General features: G+C 40.7%; 1 protein-coding gene across 17 annotated transcripts in view; it reads left to right on the forward strand.

The window, feature by feature from the left end:
• ASH1L (ASH1 like histone lysine methyltransferase) overlaps nt 1-18,372 on the forward strand; it is a 189,247-nt gene that overhangs the window by 155,135 nt on the left and 15,740 nt on the right. For all 17 annotated transcript variants that reach the window (XM_085022729.1, XM_013997002.3, XM_085022730.1 and 14 more), the window contains 5 exons: nt 7,835-7,943; nt 8,377-8,541; nt 8,704-8,798; nt 12,906-13,063; nt 17,430-17,582. In XM_085022729.1, coding sequence (XP_084878855.1) covers nt 7,835-7,943; nt 8,377-8,541; nt 8,704-8,798; nt 12,906-13,063; nt 17,430-17,582 — 680 coding nt within the window. The remainder of the gene's footprint in view (nt 1-7,834; nt 7,944-8,376; nt 8,542-8,703; nt 8,799-12,905; nt 13,064-17,429; nt 17,583-18,372) is intronic.

The raw sequence follows: 18,372 nt of genomic DNA on the forward strand, positions 1-18,372 counted from the left end.
CAGCTCTGATTTGACCCCTAGCCTGGGAACCTCCATATGCCTCAGGAGCGGCCCAAAAAATAGCAAAAAGACAAAAAAAAAAAAAAAAAAAAAAAAAAAAAACAGACAAAGATGAATGGAATGGAATAGAAAGCCTAGAAATAAACCCACACATATGTAGTCAATTAATTTATGGCAAAGAGGCCAAGAATATACAAATGAGGAAAGGGCAGTCTCTTCAAATAAATGGTGTTGGGTAAACTGGACAGCCACGTGAAAAAGAATGAAACTGGACAACTATCCTTCAGCATACTCAAAGTGGATTAAAGACTTGAACATAAGACCTAAAATCAAAAAATCCTAGAAGAAAACATCAGTTGACAATGATTTGGTTGGGGGGGGCAGGGTTTAACACCAGAAGGAAGGCAATAAAAGCAGAAATGAACAAGTGAGACTAGTGTTTCTGTATAGCAATGGAAACTATCAACAAAGTGAAAAGGTAACCTACAGAATGGGAAAAAAATAATTGCCAATATGATAAGGGGTTAACATCTAAAATATGAAAAGAAATCATACAGATTAATAGCAAGAAAACAACCCAATTAAATATAAGCAGAGAATCTGAATATACATCTTTCCTTTTTTTTTTCCTGTCTTTTCTAGGGCCCCACCTGCAGCATATGGAGGTTCCCAGGCTAGGGGTCGTATCAGATCTGCAGCTGCCAGCCTATACCACAGACACAGCAACATGGGATCCAAGCCGCATCTGCAACCTACACCGCAGATCACGGCAACGCCGGATCCTTAACCCACTAAGCATGGTTCCTAGTCAGAATCGTTAACCACCGAGACACAACGGGAACTCCTGAATTTACATCTTTTTAAAGAAGACATACAGATTGCCAACAGGTATGTGAAAAAGTGCTTAACATCACTAATCACTGGGGAAATGCAAATCAAAACCACGACAAGGAGTTCCCATTGTGGCTCAGCATGTTTTGAACCTGACTCTCATTCAGGAGGATGGTGGTTCAATCCCTGGCCTCATTCAATGAGTTAAGGATCCAGCATTGTTGTAAGCTGTGGTGTAGGTCACAGATGTGTCTTGGATCCCATGTGGCTGTGCTGTAGGCTGGCAACTGCAGCTCCAATTAGACCCCTAGCCTGTGAGCTTCCATATGCCTCAGGTGCAGCCTTTAAAAGCAAACAAAAACAAGAAGGTATCACCTCACACCTATTAAAATGGTTATTATCAAAAAGATAAGAAGTAACAAGTGTTGCTGAAGATGTAAAGAGAAAGGAATCCCTATGCACTGTTGGTGGTAACATAAATTGATGCAGCTACTATCAAAAACCATGTGGAAGTTCCTTGGAAAATTAAAAACAACTACCATACAATCTAGCAAGTCCATTTCTGGGTATTTATCTGAAGGAAGTGAAAACATAACTCAAAAAGATAACTGTACTCCCATATTCATTGCAACATTATTTGCAATAGCTTAAGATGTGGAAACAACCCAAGTATCTATCAGTGGATGAATGGATAAAGAAAATGTGGTATATATATAAATGCAATGGAATATTATTCAGCTATGAAAATGAAGGAAATACTTCCATTTGCAACATCATGGATGGGTCTTGGGGGCATTAAGCTCAATGAGATAAACCAGACAGAGAAAGACAAGTACCATATGATTGCATTTGTACAGAATCTTTTTAAAAAATTAATTAATTCTTAGATACAAATTGATGGTTGCCAGAGAAAAGGGTTTGGAGGCTGGGCAGAATGGATGAAGGTGGGCCAAATAAATAAAATCTCAGGATGTAATGTGCAGCATGGTGAATATAGTTAATAATATTATGTTGTATATTTGAAACTTGCTACAAGAGTGAATCTTAAAGATCTCATCACAAAAATACAATTTGATACTATGTATGATGGTGAATGTTAATTAGACTCATTCATTTTGCAATGTACATATATATTGAGCCATTATATTTTGCACCTGAAACTAATGTAATATTTTATGTCAATTATATCTCAGTTTTTTAAAGATTAGTAGAATTAAGATATAAACACATGAGGAGTTCCCATCATGGCACAGCGGAAATGAATCCAGCTAGGTACTGTGAGTTTGCGGGTTCAATCCCTGGCCTCGCTTAGTGGGTTAAGGATCCGGTGATGCCGTGAGCTGTGGCATAGGTCACAGATGCAGCTTGGATCTGGTGTTGCTGTGGCTCTGGTGTAGGCCGGCAGCAACAGCTCTGATTAGATCCCTAGCCTTGGAACCTCCATATGCCACGGGTGCAGCCCTAAAAAAGACAAAAGACAAAAATAAATAAATAAACGATAATAACACATGATCCAACTATATACTATGTATAAGAGACTCACTTGAGATCCAAAGACATAAATAAGTTAAAAGTTAAAGGATAAAGATATTCCATGTAAATAGTAACCAAAGAGAACAGGAATGACTATACTTGGATTTTTTGTTTTTGTTTTTTTTTTGGTCTTTTTGCCTTTTCTAGGGCTGCTCTCAAGGTGTGTGGAGATTCCCAGGCTAGGGGTCTAATCGGAGCTGTAGTCGCCAGCCACAGCCACAGCCACAGCCACGCCAGATCCAAGCCGCATCTGTGACCTACACCACAGCTCATGGCAGTGCCAGATCCTTAACCCATGAGCGAGGCCAGGAATTGAACCTGCAACCTCATGGTTCCTAGTTAGATTCATTAACCACTGCGCCACGACGGGAACTCCTTTTTTTTTTTTTTTTTTTTTTTGGCCACTTCTTGGGCCGCTCCCACGGCATATGGGAGGTTCCCAGGCTAGGGGTCTAATCGGAGCTGTAGCTGCCAGCCTGTGCCAGAGCCACAGCAACGCGGGATCCGAGCCGCGTCTGCAACCTACACCACAGCTCACGGCAATGCCGGATCGTTAACCCACTGAGCAAGGGCAGGGACCGAACCTGCAACCTCATGGTTCCTAGTCGGATTCATTAACCACTGCGCCACGACGGGAACTCCCCTATACTTGTTTTTTATTTAAAGATTTTTTCCGTTACAGCTGGTTTACAGTGTTCTGTCAGTTTTCTACTATACAGCAAAGTGACCCAGTCACACATACACATAAACATTCCTTTTTCTTACATTATCATGCTCCATCATAAGTGCCTTGATATAGTTCCCAGTGCTATACAGCAGGATCTCATTGCTTATCCATTCTAAAGGCAATAGTTGGCATCTGTTAACCCCAAATTCCCATCCATCCCACTCCCTCCCTCTCCCCCTTGGCAACCACAAGTGTGTTCTCCATGTCCATGATTTTCTTTTCTGTGGAAAGATTCATTTGTTACCTATATTAGATTCCAGATATAAGTGATATCACATGGTATTTGTCCTTTTCTTTCTTACTTCACTTAATATGAGAGTCTCTAGTTCCATCCATGTTGCTGCAAATGGCATTATTTTGTTCTTTTCTATGGCTGAGTAGTATTCCATCGTGTGTGTGTGTGTGGTATATATATATATATACCACATCTCCTTAATCCATTCATCTGTCCATGGACATTTAGGTTATTTCCATGAGGAATGACAATACTTAAATCAAAGAAAAAGACTTTAAAGCCAGAAATGTTACAAGAAACAAAGAATCTGCAAAAGAATGGATGCATGTTATGTATAAATGAATCACTTTGTTTTACAGCAGAAATTATCACAACATTGTAAATCAACTATACTTTAATAAAACTTTAAAATTAATAAATAATAAAATATTCACGAAATGAAATTAAAAACATGAATCATAGACCTAAATATTGCCATTCAAACAATCAAGTTTCAAGTTCCCGTCATGGCTCAGCAGAAACAAATCTGACTAGTATCCATAAGGACATAGGTTCGATCCCTGGCCTCACTCAATGGGTTAAGGATCCGGCATTGCCATCAGCTGTGGTATAAGTCTCAGTCTCAGCTCGGATCCCATGTTGCTGTGGCTGTAGGCTGGCAGCTGCAGCTCCAATTAGACTCCTAGCCTGTGAACTTCCATATGCTGCAGGTGTGGCCATTTAAAAAAAAAAAAAAAAAAAAGGAGTTTCCATTGTGGCTCAGCGGTTAGTGAACCTGACTAGCATCAATGAGGACACAGGTTTGGTCCCTGGCTTCGATCAGTGGGTTAAGGATTCCAGTGTTGCTGTGAGCTGTGGTGTAGGTTGCAGATGTGGCTTGGATCCCAAGTTACAGTGGCTGTTGCGTGGGCCGGCAGCTACAGCTTGGATTGGACCCCTCGCCTAAGAACTTCCATATGCCAAGGGTGCAGCCCTAAAAAGACAAAAAAAAGGAAAATGAATTAATTTAAAAATAAAATTCAGAATATGCAAATCATTAAGAAAAAGGCAGTCCAGTTTTTAAATAGTTAAAAGTACACATCAAAGAGTGTTATATAAAAGTCGTTAATAATATAAAATGCTGCTTAGTCTAGTCATCAGAGAGATATTAATTAAGCCATGTTAAAAATCCACTCCTAACCAAGGGAAAAAGTGTACTTCATTTTTAAGTATAAACATGGTACAGGAGTTCCCACTATGGCACAGTGGATTAATGAGCCAGCTTGTCCCTGTGGAGGTGGTATTGCAGTGGGTTAAGGATCCCAAGTTGCCGCAGCTGTGGTGTATGTCTCAGCTCTGGCTTGGATTCAGTTCCTGGCCCAGGAACTTCCATAGGCTGTAAATGTGGCTGAAATAGTTTTTAAAAATAAAATAAAAAACTGCAATGTTGTTAATTAACAAAAAGCAAAAAAATCTGGCTTTTCTACAGTGGGAGAAAAAAAAATTAAATAATAGGATTTTTGGAGTTCCTATTGGGGCTCTGTGGTAATGAACCCGAATAGGGATCCATGAGGATGGAGCTTCAATCCCTGGCCCGATTCAGTAGTTTAAGGTTCTGGTGTTGCCGTGAGCTGTGGTATAGGTCACAGACATGGCTCGGTACCTGAGTTGCTGTGGATGTGGTCTGGGCCGGCAGCTGCAGCTCCAATCAGATCCCTAGCCTGGGAATTTCCATATGCCACAGGTGTAGCTCAAAAAAGACAAAAAAAAAAAGAATAGGATTTTCCTTGTGGCGCATCAAGTTAAGGATCTGGCATTGTCACTGCAGCAGCTTGGGTTGCTGCTGTGATGTGGGTTCAGTTCCTGACCCAGGAAATTCCACCTGCTGCAGGCACAGCCTAAAAACTCTACTACATACCCTCCAAAAGGACTACAATCAAAGAATGACAATTTAAGATGTTGACGAGTGTAACAACATAACTGCTCAATAGTGCTACTGCTGGTGGAAATACAAATTGATGAAACAACTTATAGAAGATGTTTTCCAGTGCCTGCCAAAACTGAACACATCCAGTAACCCAGCAACCCACTCCTACTTATATCCCCAATGTAAGTGAATATTTATGTCAAAAGACATGTGTAAGAATATCCACAGGAATCTTTTTAATAATAGTTAAAAACTGCAGGAGTTCCCGTCGTGGCGCAGTGGTTAACGAATCCGACTAGGAACCATGAGGTTGCGGGTTCGGTCCCTGCCCTTGCTCAGTGGGTTAATGATCCGATGTTGCCGTGAGCTGTGGTGTAGGTTGCAGATGCGGCTCGGATCCCGCGTTGCTGTGCCTCTGGCGTAGGCCGGTGGCTACAGCTCCGATTCAACCCCTAGCCTGGGAACCTCCATATGCCTCGGGAGCGGCCCAAGAAATAGCAACAACAACAACAAAAAGACAAAAGACCAAAAAAAAAAAAAAAAGTTAAAAACTGCAAGCAATCCAAATATTTATCAGCTTTAAAATAGTTATATAAATTGTGCTAAGTTTATATAATGGAGTACTATACAGCAATGTAAAGTTGTATTACAATCCAGTGTAACGTTGAAAGAAGGTAGGCATGTAATTGTCTATAATATATTCTGTATTACTCCATTTATTTAAAGTTTAAAATGGACAAAACTATATTTTCTGTGGAGATACAGATTAAAATAATGGCAATCCTTTTTGGGTAGAATACTGACTCGGAAAGAGGCCCTTTCTGGAAGCTTATACAGGTGTACAGATAAATCAAATTCAGCAAGCCATATATACATTTAGCATTTGTGTATTTTGGGGAGTTCCCATTGTGGCTCAGCGGGTTAAGAATGTGCCGTCTTCTCTGGGAGAATGCGGGTTCAATCCCTGGCCTTGCTCAGTGGATTAAGGATGTGGTGTTGCCACAAGCTGCAGCTTGGGTCACAGATGCAGCCTGGATCCAGTGTTGGCCATAGTTGTGGCGTATACCTCAGCTGCAGCTCTGATTCAGCTCCTAGCCCAGGAACTTCTGTATGCCATAGATACATGAAAAGAAAAGAAAAGGAAAAAGACTTGTGTATTCTATTCTATGCAAGTTATGCCTCCCCCCAAATTTTTAATACAGTATGTTCGATTTTTTTTTTTTTTTTTTTTTTTTTTTTTCCCTTTCTAGAACTGCACCCGTAGCACATGGAGATTCCCAAGCTAGGGGCTGAATTGGAGCTACAGCTGCCGGCCTCTGCCACAGCCACAGCAGCACAGAGTCCGAGCCGAATCTTTGGCCTACACCACAGCTCACAGCAACACCAGATCCTTAGCCCACTGAGTGAGGCCAGGGATCGAACCCACAACCTCATGGTTCCTAGTCAGATTTGTTTCTGCTGCGTCACAACAGGAACTCCCAACATGTTCAAATTTTAAATGTTACAGTATACACCCAGGTCAGCAAATCTTGGGACATAGCTGTGTGACAGTAAAAACTTATAAATACCTGGAGGGGGTTTGTCTGCCATAATGGGCCAGCTACTGGTATAGACCAAAAATGCTTTCTGAATTTAGAAAAAAAGAATATCAAAAACTAAAGATACTAGATAGATTTGATAGAGGTAGTATCCTAGCTAAATGTCAATGTGTTCCACCTTGGCAGGAAGGAAGAGAAGAGAAACTGTAGAATCAAACAGTGTGGGTTTATTGAAACTTTATTTCTACATGACCATGAGCAAACTCTCTAAGACACAATTACCTCATAATAAGATAGGGGTTATAATACCTGTCTTATAAGGTTGTTTTGAGATAACCTGTTATCAGTATGGTTTAGTGGTTAAGATTTTGAAGCCAGCCTGCCTTAATTTGCCTTAATTTGAAACTTGACTCCCTCAGGTATGAGCTATGTGATTTTGGACACACTTCTTAAATTCTCCATGCCTTAGATTCTTCAATTAGAAAATGGGGGTTATAATACTACCTAATAATAGTACTTTTTTAAATATAGTTTTTGGGAGGACTAAATAAGTTTGTATGATAAAGTATTGTAATCAGTATAACAGGCATTCAATAAATGTTAGCTATAACTATATATTATATAGGTCATGTAGAACAGTACATGTAAGCTTATTGATAACTTAGGTAAAATGGAACAGACGAGACATTCATGTATAGGTGAGAAAGATGGAGATTGGTAGGAAATAGAAGATTTTTATAGGTAATCCATAGGAAATAATTTTATTTCATAATAGACTAAAGCCGTGTGTTAGAAGGACTTTGAATACGAAACAAGAAAAGTTCAAACCATCAACAACGTAAGGCATGTTTTCCAGAACCAATTTAGGACTATTAGTTTGTCAGTATTACACAGGCTGGATAGAATAGAAGAGACATTAAAGATGGAGTTATTGGCCAGTTATTGGAAACTTGAGTAGTTGGGTACAGAAACAAAGGTACATTTGAAATCAGTGTACCCATTTTTCTCGTTTTTAGGTATGGTATTATGAATCTTTGCCTTTAACTCTTATTCTTTCCCTGTAGGTCTGTTAATGGAGTATACCGAATTGGACTATATGCTCTTAAAGATATGCCAGCTGGTACTGAACTCACTTATGATTACAATTTTCATTCCTTCAATGTTGAAAAACAGGTAAGAATAATAAATTCAGGAGGGAGTTTGAACTCTGTCACAGTGCTCTTATATAATGTGGACCTTCAGTGAACATTACTGATTTGTAGCCACTGAGAAGAAGTACATTGGAGAAGACACTTTTTCACTCTTTACCCCACTTATCTAAGTTACATAGGTCACAGTTATTCTTTCAGAACTCTCTAGAAAGAGACTGCTCAATCGTTTTTTATCTCTAGTCAGTTCTTACCTTTTCTAGTGAAGTTTTTTCAAAATTTAATTTTTTCTTTTCTATTATAGTAGAAACATTTGTATTTATTTTACTCTCAGTTTTTTCTCTGTATGGAAATTTCTTGATTCAGACTTACTGTTAGGTGTCCAGATGCTTAGGCATTCTATTTTAACTTTTCAGTGAAACTACAGGCTAAAAGCTTGCTTCTCTTTCCTTTCAAAGCAACTGTGTAAGTGTGGCTTTGAGAAATGTCGAGGAATCATTGGAGGCAAGAGTCAACGCGTGAATGGACTCACCAGCAACAAAAGCAGCCAGCCAGTATCCACACATAAAAAGTCTGGACGGTCAAAAGAAAAGAGGAAGTCTAAGCACAAGCTGAAGAAAAGGGTAAATAATGATCTCACAGTTTTGCCCAAGCAACTTCTTAGTGACAGTTACTGAAATAAGGGAAATATTAAAGGGGGACATCTTGAGAGTAATTTTAATATTTTTTGAGGTGATTTCTGATTGATTTTGTTTTTCCTGCAATCTGGTCCATCTGTTTTTTAGAGAGGCCACCTCTCTGAGGAACCCAGTGAAAACATCAACACTCCAACAAGATTGACCCCCCAATTACAAATGAAGCCAATGTCCAATCGAGAGAGGTAAAAAGGATATTTTCTCACCTGAGCTCCTTAAATTATATGATCTGCTTGTCAGTTTAAAAGTTACTAAACACCTATATAGCTGAGCCATTTCGTTTGTATAGGAAGTCTTTTAAGGATTCAGGGGTGAACTTAGGTAGGGGAAAAATGTATTTTCCCTAATATCTAACTGAAATTTAACATTTCTTTCAAATGTGACTATAGGCCAAAATGAAAAGATGTATATATAGGAGTTCCCGTCGTGGCGCAGTGGTTAACGAATCCGACTAGGAACCATGAGGTTGTGGGTTCGATCCCTGCCCTTGCTCAGTGGGTTAATGATCCGGCGTTGCCTTGAGCTGTGGTGTAGGTTGCAGACGCGGCTCGGATCCCGCGTTGCTGTGCCTCTGGCGTAGGCTGGTGGCTACAGCTCCGATTCAACCCCTAGCCTGGGAACCTCCATATGCTGCAGGAGCGGCCCAAGAAATAGCAACAACAACAACAAAAAGACAAAAAAAAAAAAAAAAAAGATGTATATATAGTAGTTGAGGTTTCCATGGCTTTGTCACCACTTTTTCATATCATGTTAGAGATATTACAGATATATCAAAATATCATTTACACTCATCTCTACCTCAGAATTACTATGGTTGTTAAACCTACCAGTAGATCTTATGTGTTAAAACTTAATGTTTATTTCTATATCACAGTTTCAGGGTTTTTGTTTAATACTCCAAAAGCTGTGTTTCATGGAGTTCACTGGTAGCCTAGTGGTTAAGGATTCAACATTGTCACTGCTGTGGCTCAGGTTCAATCCTTGGCCCAGGAATTTCCACCTGCCACAGGGGCAGCCAAAAAAAAATTTAAAACAAAATTGTATTATGTTGTTTCCTTTTAATCTTATGTATTAAAAGTTAATTAAGGAGTTCCCGTCGTGGCGCAGTGGTTAACGAATCCAACTAGGAACCATGAGGTTGCAGGTTCGGTCCCTGCCCTTGCTCAGTGGGTTAACGATCCAGCGTTGCCGTGAGCTGTGGTGTAGGTTGCAGACGCGGCTCGGATCCCGTGTTGCTGTGGCTCTGGCGTAGGCTGGTGGCTACAGCTCCGATTGGACCCCTTGCCTGGGAACCTCCATATGCCGCAGGAGCGGCCCAAGAAATAGCAATAGCAACAACAACAAAAAAAAGACAAAAAAAAAAAAAAAAAAAAGTTAATTAAAATTCTAAATACTGTTAACATTGTTCAGAGAAGAGTTACATGGGCTTCACCAGACTGCCAAAGGAACGAACACATGGCACAGAAAAGGTTAAGAATCCCTGTTTCGGAGTTCCCGTCGTGGCGCAGTGGTTAACGAATCTGACTAGGAACCATGAGGTTGCGGGTTCGGTCCCTGCCCTCGCTCAGTGGGTTAACCATCCGGCGCTGCCATGAGCTGTGGTGTAGGTTGCAGATGCGGCTCGGATCCTGCGTTGCTGTGGCTTTGGCATAGGCTCTGATTAGACCCCTAGCCTGGAAACCTCCATATGCCGCGGGAGCGACCCAAGAAATAGCAAAAAAAAAAAAAAAAAAAAAGACCAAAAAAAAAAAAAAATCCCTGTTTCGTTGATAAATTAACAGAGCAATTAAAAGGTCTTTAGTGGTCATCTTTACTTTTCCCTTTTTTTGTTTGTTTTTGTTTTTGTTTTCCTTTTTAGAGCCAAACCTGCAGCATATGGAAGTTCCCAGGCTAGGGGTTGAATCAGAGCTGCAGCTGCTCACCTATGCCACAGCTTGCAGCAACACCGGATCCTGTCAGAAGTAAGAGAAATATGTATGTCCTGTTTTTCAAACTGTCTTGGGACATTTTTTACATCCTCCCTGACTACACACCTCCAGTATCTTAGAAAGTTCATCCTTATTTATAACTTTACTGTTTTAGCCCCTTTCATTCTGTTTCACTTTGAATCATAGAAATTTTTTTTTTTTTTTTTGTCTTTTTTGTCTTTTTTGCCTTTTCTAGGGCCGCTCCCACACTGCATATGGAGGTTCCCAGGCTAGGGGTCTAATCAGAGTTGTAGCCACCGGCCTACGCCAGAGCCACAGTAACACGGGATCCAAGCCATGCCTGTGACCTACATCACAGCTCAAGGCAATGCCGGATCCTTAACCCAGGGATCCAACCCGAAACATCATGATTCCTAGTTAGATTCGTTAACCACTGAGCCGCGACGGGAACTCCAGAAATTTTTAATTTCAGTAAAACAATGAAGATCTAGTCCTATGGTTCTCTGTTTTTGACTCCATATTACCTTTGGAAGCTTTTAAAAACTCCAGATGCCCAGGCCACACTCCAAACCACTTACACCAGAATTTTCAGAGGTGGAACCTAGGTATCAGTGTATAAAACTTCCCACGTGACCTCAATGTGGAGCCAAAGTCAGGAACTATAAAATTAGTCTAACTCCATTTCCCGATGCCCATAGTTTGAGACTTATTCAAGATCACACCTATTTATATGTGTTCTAGGGTGAAAATCAAATTATGGAATCACCAAAATTGTATGAAGAGAATCAAGATACACTTAACTCGGGAGTTCCCTGTTGGTCTGGTGGTTAGGATTCAGCACTTTCACCACTGTGGCTTGGGTTCAGTCCCTGATCTGGGAACTGAGATTGCACATTAAGGTGCTGCACGCTGCAGCCAGAAAAAAATAAAAAAGTATGCACATAACTCATTTAAGTTTAGAGATCTGTGTGGAGGCACTGTACCTAATGTATTTTGCCCAGTGCATATCCATCTTAAAAATTTTTGCCTTCTGGAGTTCCCGTCGTGGCTCAGTGGTTAATGAATCCGACTAGGAACCATGAGGTTTCGGGTTCGATCCCTGCCCTTGCTCAGTGGGTTATTGATCCGGTGTTGCCTTGTGCTGTGGTGTAGGTCGCAGATGTGGCTCGGATCCCGTGTTGCTGTGGCTCTGGCGTAGGCTCTCAGCTACAGCTCCAATTAGACCCCTAGCCTGGGAACCTCCATATGCCGCGGGAGCAGCCCAAGAAATGGCAAAAAGACCCAAAAAAAATAAATAAAAATTTGCCTTCATCTGCCATTCCAGTTCTCGTTATAGCTGATCCTAAGCATATACTTCATCTTAACAGCCTTCTCTGGAATTTGTACAAATACTCCATATAGCTCTTCCTTCAAGTCAGCCTGCTGCTTTGATTGCCAAAATTCTTGCAGCTTTTAGGTGGTATCTGTCAGATTATTGTAAATGTCATAGAGAAATGTTTCATGTTATATAAAAAACAAATCAAGGTGCAAAACTGAATAATGTGGAGTTCCCTGATGACCTAGCACTTAAGGATCTGGCATTGTCGATGCTGTGACTCCTGTCACTGCTATGGCACAGGTTTGATTCCTGGCTAGGAACTTCTGCATGCCATGGGCATGGCCAAAAAAAAAAAAAAAAAAACACACCTTTGGCTAGTGTAAAGTGAGATTGCAATGGAAGGAAGTTTCCTGAAAGGTGCAATATCTCTGGAATTTGAGTGGTTCAGAGGAAGTAGTAATTATAAAGATTATGGAAATAGATGATTGTTACAAGAGGCTATTGATAAACCAAAGAAAGACAATGAAAGGCTAAGGCTGATTAAACACCTGCATCATATGGAAGTTCCCAGGCCAGGGGTCAAATCAGAGCTATAGCTGCCAGCCTGCACCATGGCCACTGCAACGCAGGATCTGAGCCGAGTCTACAACCTACCCCACAGCTCAAGGCAACGCCATATCCTTAACCCACCGAGTAAGGGCAGGGATCAAACTCATCCTCATGGATAATCATCAGATTCATTTCCTCTGCACCACAATGGGAACTCCTAAACGCCAATTTAATGTAAAGTCTAAAGCCAGAGAGTCTAAAGGCAGAAGGCAGAGAAGTCAAAGGATTGGCCTATGAGCTTTAGTCCTCTGTCCTGTAGTCACAGTTAATTTTTAAAAAACCTGAATGTTTCCCCATATGTAATTCTCTTTATAATAGCTAATTTCGCTGATGAGTATTCATTTATATCATCATAACAGTGGCTTACATAGAGTAGACATGTAATAGATGCTTATTGAATTGATGAATAAAGGAAATTCTTCCTTCCTTCCTTGCAGGAACTTTGTATTAAAGCATCATGTGTTCTTGGTCCGAAACTGGGAGAAGATTCGGCAGAAACAGGAGGAAGTAAAGCACACCAGTGATAATATTCATTCAGCATCATTATATACTCGTTGGAATGGCATCTGCCGAGATGATGGGAACATTAAGTCTGGTAAGGCCTGGAAATGTTCTTATTATTGCCATAAGATTGCCTCAGAAGTGATTTTAATCATTTTCAAGCAGTCTATTCAAAGATTCTCTTTAGTCTGAACCAAAAAAGTTAAAATCCAACTATATAAGCATCAATCGGCAATAACCTGTCCATCCCAGCTCTTCAACTTCCCTGTCTCTACTCTAAGGAGTAGGAAGGGAGTTCCCGTCGTGGCGCAGTGGTTAACGAATCCGACTAGGAACCATGAGGTTGCGGGTTCGGTCCCTGACCTTGCTCAGTGGGTTAACGATCCGGCGTTGCCGTGAGCTGTGGTGTAGGTCGCAGACGCGGCTCGGATCCCGCGTTGCTGTGGCTCTGGTGTAGGCCGGTGGCTACAGCTCCGATTCAACCCCTAGCCTGGGAACCTCCATATGCCGCAGGAGCGGCCCAAGAAATAGCAACAATAACAACAACAACAACAACAACAACAAAAAAAGAGAGACAAAAGACAAAAAAAAAAAAAAAGGAGTAGGAAGAAACCCCCTTCCACAGCCTCTCAAACCTCATCTACAGCCTTAAAGTTAGTAGACATGAGATAGGTAGTAGTCCTCTTGTTCTCTCCTACCTACAAAAAGACTTGCAGACAGGATAAATAGTGATGCCAAATACAGGAGAAAGTGACACGTGTTAATTTCAGTACTTTCTTTTCCCCTACATTTAGATCAGCGTTATACACAGAGATCTTTACATTTCCTTTTTCTGACCTTCACGAATGAATAGTGTACCAGCACTCCTGATTTCAGATCTAGTATCTAGAACAGTCTGAATGCAGAGAAACTTACAGGTCCAAGCATCCTTTCTACCTGGGAATACAGTATTCAAAAAACTCTTTTATTCTTTCCTTCTTTCCCTCTAAAGGTACAAGCATTCCACATGGTGTGTGAGGCAGTATGCTGAGTGGGAACTAGGTTGATTTAGAACTTTGCCCAGAATCTTCTATTTTCTCAGATTTGATTGGCATAAATTCTCTGAACTTATTTTCCAATTAGTCAAATCTTGTGATAGTAACAACAATTATTTATTATTATAGGTCAGGTACCAAGCTAAAACACATTAAAACATTATCTCATTTAATCTACTCAGATTACCTCTTGAGGAAAATACAGGTGTACCTCATTTTTTTACACTCACTTTATTGCACTTCACAGATTTTCTGTAAATTGAAGTTTTGCCCCAACTCTGCTTATTTTTGTAATATTTCAGAAGTTTTCATTTTGTGTGTGTGTACTTTATTATTATTATTTTGGCCACACTTATAGCATGTGGAAGTTCCTGGGCCAGGGATCAAACCCTAGCCACATCGGTAACCAGAACTACAGAATAACAGTGCCAGATCCTTAACTACTTTGCACCAGCGCACTGCCAAATGTTTTCATTATTACTATATATCTTTTGTTGATTTGTGATCATTGATCTTTGATGTTACTATTCTAATTGTTCCGGGATACCATGAACCATGCCCATGTAAGGCGGTCAACTTGTGTATGTTCTGACTGCTCTGCCAGCCACCCATTCCCCCATCTCTCTCCCTTTTCTCAGGTCTCTCTATCCTCTGAGACACAATAATATTGAAATTAAGCCAATTAATAACACTATAGTGATGACCTCTAAGTGTGTGAGTGAAGAGAGAATCACACATCTAGTTTCAGTGGTCTGGATAGTAGGTCAGACCAGTCACAACAATTCCTTTAAACCAAAGTTAGAACCCAGAGCAAGGCCCTCACTCTCTTCAGTTCTGTGAAGGCTGAGAGATGTGAAGAAGCTGCAAAGAAAGTTTGAAGCTAGCAGAGGTTGGTTCATAAGGTTTAAGGAAAGAAACCATCTCTGTGACATCAAAGTGCAACATAAAGCAGTGAGTACAGATGTAGAAGCTGCAGCGAGTTATCCAGGAGATCTAAGATAATGCAGGTGGCTACACAACAACAGAGTTTCAATGTAGGGAAAAACAAACAGCCTTCCATTGGAAGAAGCTGCCATCTAAGACTTTCACAGCCAGAGAGGAGATGTCAGTGCCTGGCTTCAAACTTCAAAGGACAGGTTGACTCTCTCTTGTTAGGGACTAATGCAGCCAGTGACTAAGTTGAAGCCAGTGGTCATTTACATTTCCAGAAATCCTAGGGCCCTTCAGAATGATGCTAAATCTACGCTGCATCAGCCCTTTTAAAAAGAATAACACAAAGCCTGGGTGACAGCACATCTGTTGACAACATGGTTTACTAAATATTTTAAACCAATTGTTGACACCCAGTGCTCAGGATAAAAGATTCCTTTCGAAATGTTACTGCTCATTGACAATGCACCTGGTCTCCCAAGAGCTCTGATGGAAATGTACAACAAGATTCATGTTGTTTTCATGCAAGGCTTCAGCTGCTACAGACAGTGATACCTCCGATGGATCTGGGCAAAGGAACTTGAAAACCTTCTGGAAAAGATTCTAGATGCCATTAAGAACATTCATGGTTTATGGGAAGAGGTCAGACTATCAGCATTAACAGGAGTTTGGAAGAAGTTGATTTCAGCCCTCATGGCTGACTTTGGAGTGGGGGGTGGTGTTCAGAACCTCAGTGGAGGAAGTAATTGCAGATGTGGTGGAAATAGCCAGAGAATTAGAGCTAAAGGGGGAGCCTGAAGATGTGGCCGAATTGCTGCAATCTCAAGGTAAGATTTTTCATGGATGAGCAAAGAAAGTCGTTTCTTGAGCTAGAATCTCCTCCTGGTGACAGTGCTTGAAGATTATTGAAATGGCCACAAAAGATTTAGAATATTACATAAACTTAGTTGCTAAGGCAATGGCAGTGGCAAGGTTTAAGAGGATTGACTCCAATTTTGAAAGTAGTTCTATAGGCAAGATGCTGTCAAAGAGCACTGCATGCTGTGGAGAAATTGTTTGTGAAAGGAAGAGTCAAAGATGCATCAAACTTGGAGTTTCCATCATGGCTCAGCGGTAACAAATCCAACTAGTATCCATGAGGATGCAGGTTTGATCCCTGGCCTTGCTCAGTGGGTTAAGGATCCAGCATTGCCATGAGCTGTGGTGTAGGTCGCAGACACCGCTCAGGTCCTACATTGCTATGTAGCCTGGGAACTTCCATATGCCTTGGATGTGGCCCTAAAAAGCCAAAAAAAGAAAAAAAGATGCAGCCGACTTCATTGTTGTCTTATTTTAAGAAATTGCGGAGTTCCCGTCGTGGTGCAGTGGTTAACGAATCCAACTAGGAACCATGAGGTTGCGGGTTCGGTCCCTGACCTTGCTCAGTGGGTTAACGATCTGGCATTGCCGTGACCTGTGGTGTAGGTTGCAGACGCGGCTCGGATCCCGCGTTGCTGTGGCTCTGGCGTAGGCTGGTGGCTACAGCTCCGATTCAACCCCTAGCCTGGGAACCTCCATATGCCGTGACAGCGGCCCAAGAAAAAGACAAAAAAAAAAAAAAAAAAAGAAATTGCCAGAGTACCCTCATGGCTCAGCACGTTAAGGATCTGGCATTGTCACTGCTGTAGCTCTGGTTACTGCTATGGCTCAAGTCCCATCCCTGGTCCTTAAACCTCTGCATGCGGCATGCCACAGGCACAGCCAAAAACATAAATAAATAAGAGAAATCGCTACAGCCACCCCAGCCTTCAGAAACTACCACCCTGATCAGTCAGCAGTCAATATCAAGGCAAGTCTTCCTCCAGCCCCAAAAAGATTACAACTCATTCAAGACTCAGATAGATGATGGTTAGCATTTTGGGCAATAAAGTATTTTTTAATTAAGGTATGTACATTTTTTTTTAGATATAATGCTGTTGCACACTTAATAGACTGCAGTATAGTATAAACATAACTTATACATGCACTGGGAAACCAAAAACTTCATGTGACTCCTTTTATTGCAATATTTGCATTATTGCAGTGGTCTAAAACCAAATCTGCAGTATCTCCGAGGTATTAGCATGCCTATGCTACTCCTATTCTCATTTTACATTTCAGAAGCTGAGACACAGTTTAAGTAACTTGCCCAAAATCAGACAGCAAGTAAGTTGTGAGGCCAGAATTCTAAAGTGGGCAGACTCATTTTGAAACCCACATTTGCAACTACTATACTCTTAACATTTGGCCCATTAGTAAGATCCCTCTAAATTGCAGCATTTGTCTCTCTCGTAGACTCCAGTTCTGATTTTTCTTTGAGGAGGAGAAAAAGAACTCCATGACCAAAAGAATTCCATGACTACTAATCTACTTACTCACTTCAAGGAAAATAGAGAAAATAGGAAGAATCCATTGCAGAAAAGAAAGCCACATAGAGCTCCTCTTTTCCTGAAACTAATTTTCATTTTATTGTTCTAGATGTCTTCATGACCCAGTTCTCCGCCTTGCAGACTGCTCGATCTGTTCGAACAAGACGGTTGGCAGCAGCAGAGGAAAATATTGAAGTAGCCCGGGCAGCCCGCCTTGCCCAGATCTTCAAAGAAATCTGTGATGGCATCATCTCTTATAAAGGTGACCATATTTACTCCAAATTCATTCACCTGAGACGTCCAAAACCAAGAACACATGAAAGTGTACAATTAAGAATTTAGGAGTTTACTTAATTCTTCCTTTTGTCAGAGTGTAGAATTATTGGACTAAGTATATAGTCTTCAGGAATTATGGTCCTTAAATCCCTACATCTTTAGGTTAATTTTTTGTATTTACTGGAATTTTACCATAGTTAAGTAGTATATTTAGAGATCACATTTTTTTAGCTGTAGGTTAGAAAAGTAGCTCTTTGTCTTAGATAATTTTCCTGAATGAGACATTGAATTAGCAATTTAAGAAAAAGTATTACAAATGTAAGATATCAGTAATTCTTAATTTTTTTAAATGAGAGTTGCAACAATTATTTCAAGTACTCTTTCTCTCTCTTTTTTTTTTTTTTTTTTTTTAATCTTTTTTGCTGTACCCATAGCATGTGGAAGTTCCCAGGCCAGGGATCGAACCTGTGCCACAGCAGCAACCCAAGCAGCAGTACTGAAAATGCAAGAGCCTTAACCCGATAGGCCATCAGAGAACTTCCCTTAACCTTTTTTGATTGACAGATATTTTTGAGAATAAAATTGTAGGCTCTTTCCCCAGAAAAATGTTATATATATAATTTTGCATATGTTTTGGAGGGTTCACAGGCCCTAACCTCTACATTAAGGAAAAGGACATAAAGTTGCAATAAAGTTACTTTAAAAGCATTTTCAGGGGTTCCCGTTGGGGCTCAGTGGGTTATGAACCCAACCAGTATCCATGAGGATGAGGTTCG

The sequence above is a fragment of the Sus scrofa genome, chromosome 4 (genome assembly GCF_054392235.1).
Source record: "Sus scrofa isolate SSC_HxYL_T2T_F1_AM1 chromosome 4, Sscrofa_HxYL_maternal_Yorkshire_Landrace_v2.0, whole genome shotgun sequence".
NCBI classification, from domain to species: Eukaryota; Metazoa; Chordata; class Mammalia; order Artiodactyla; family Suidae; genus Sus; species Sus scrofa.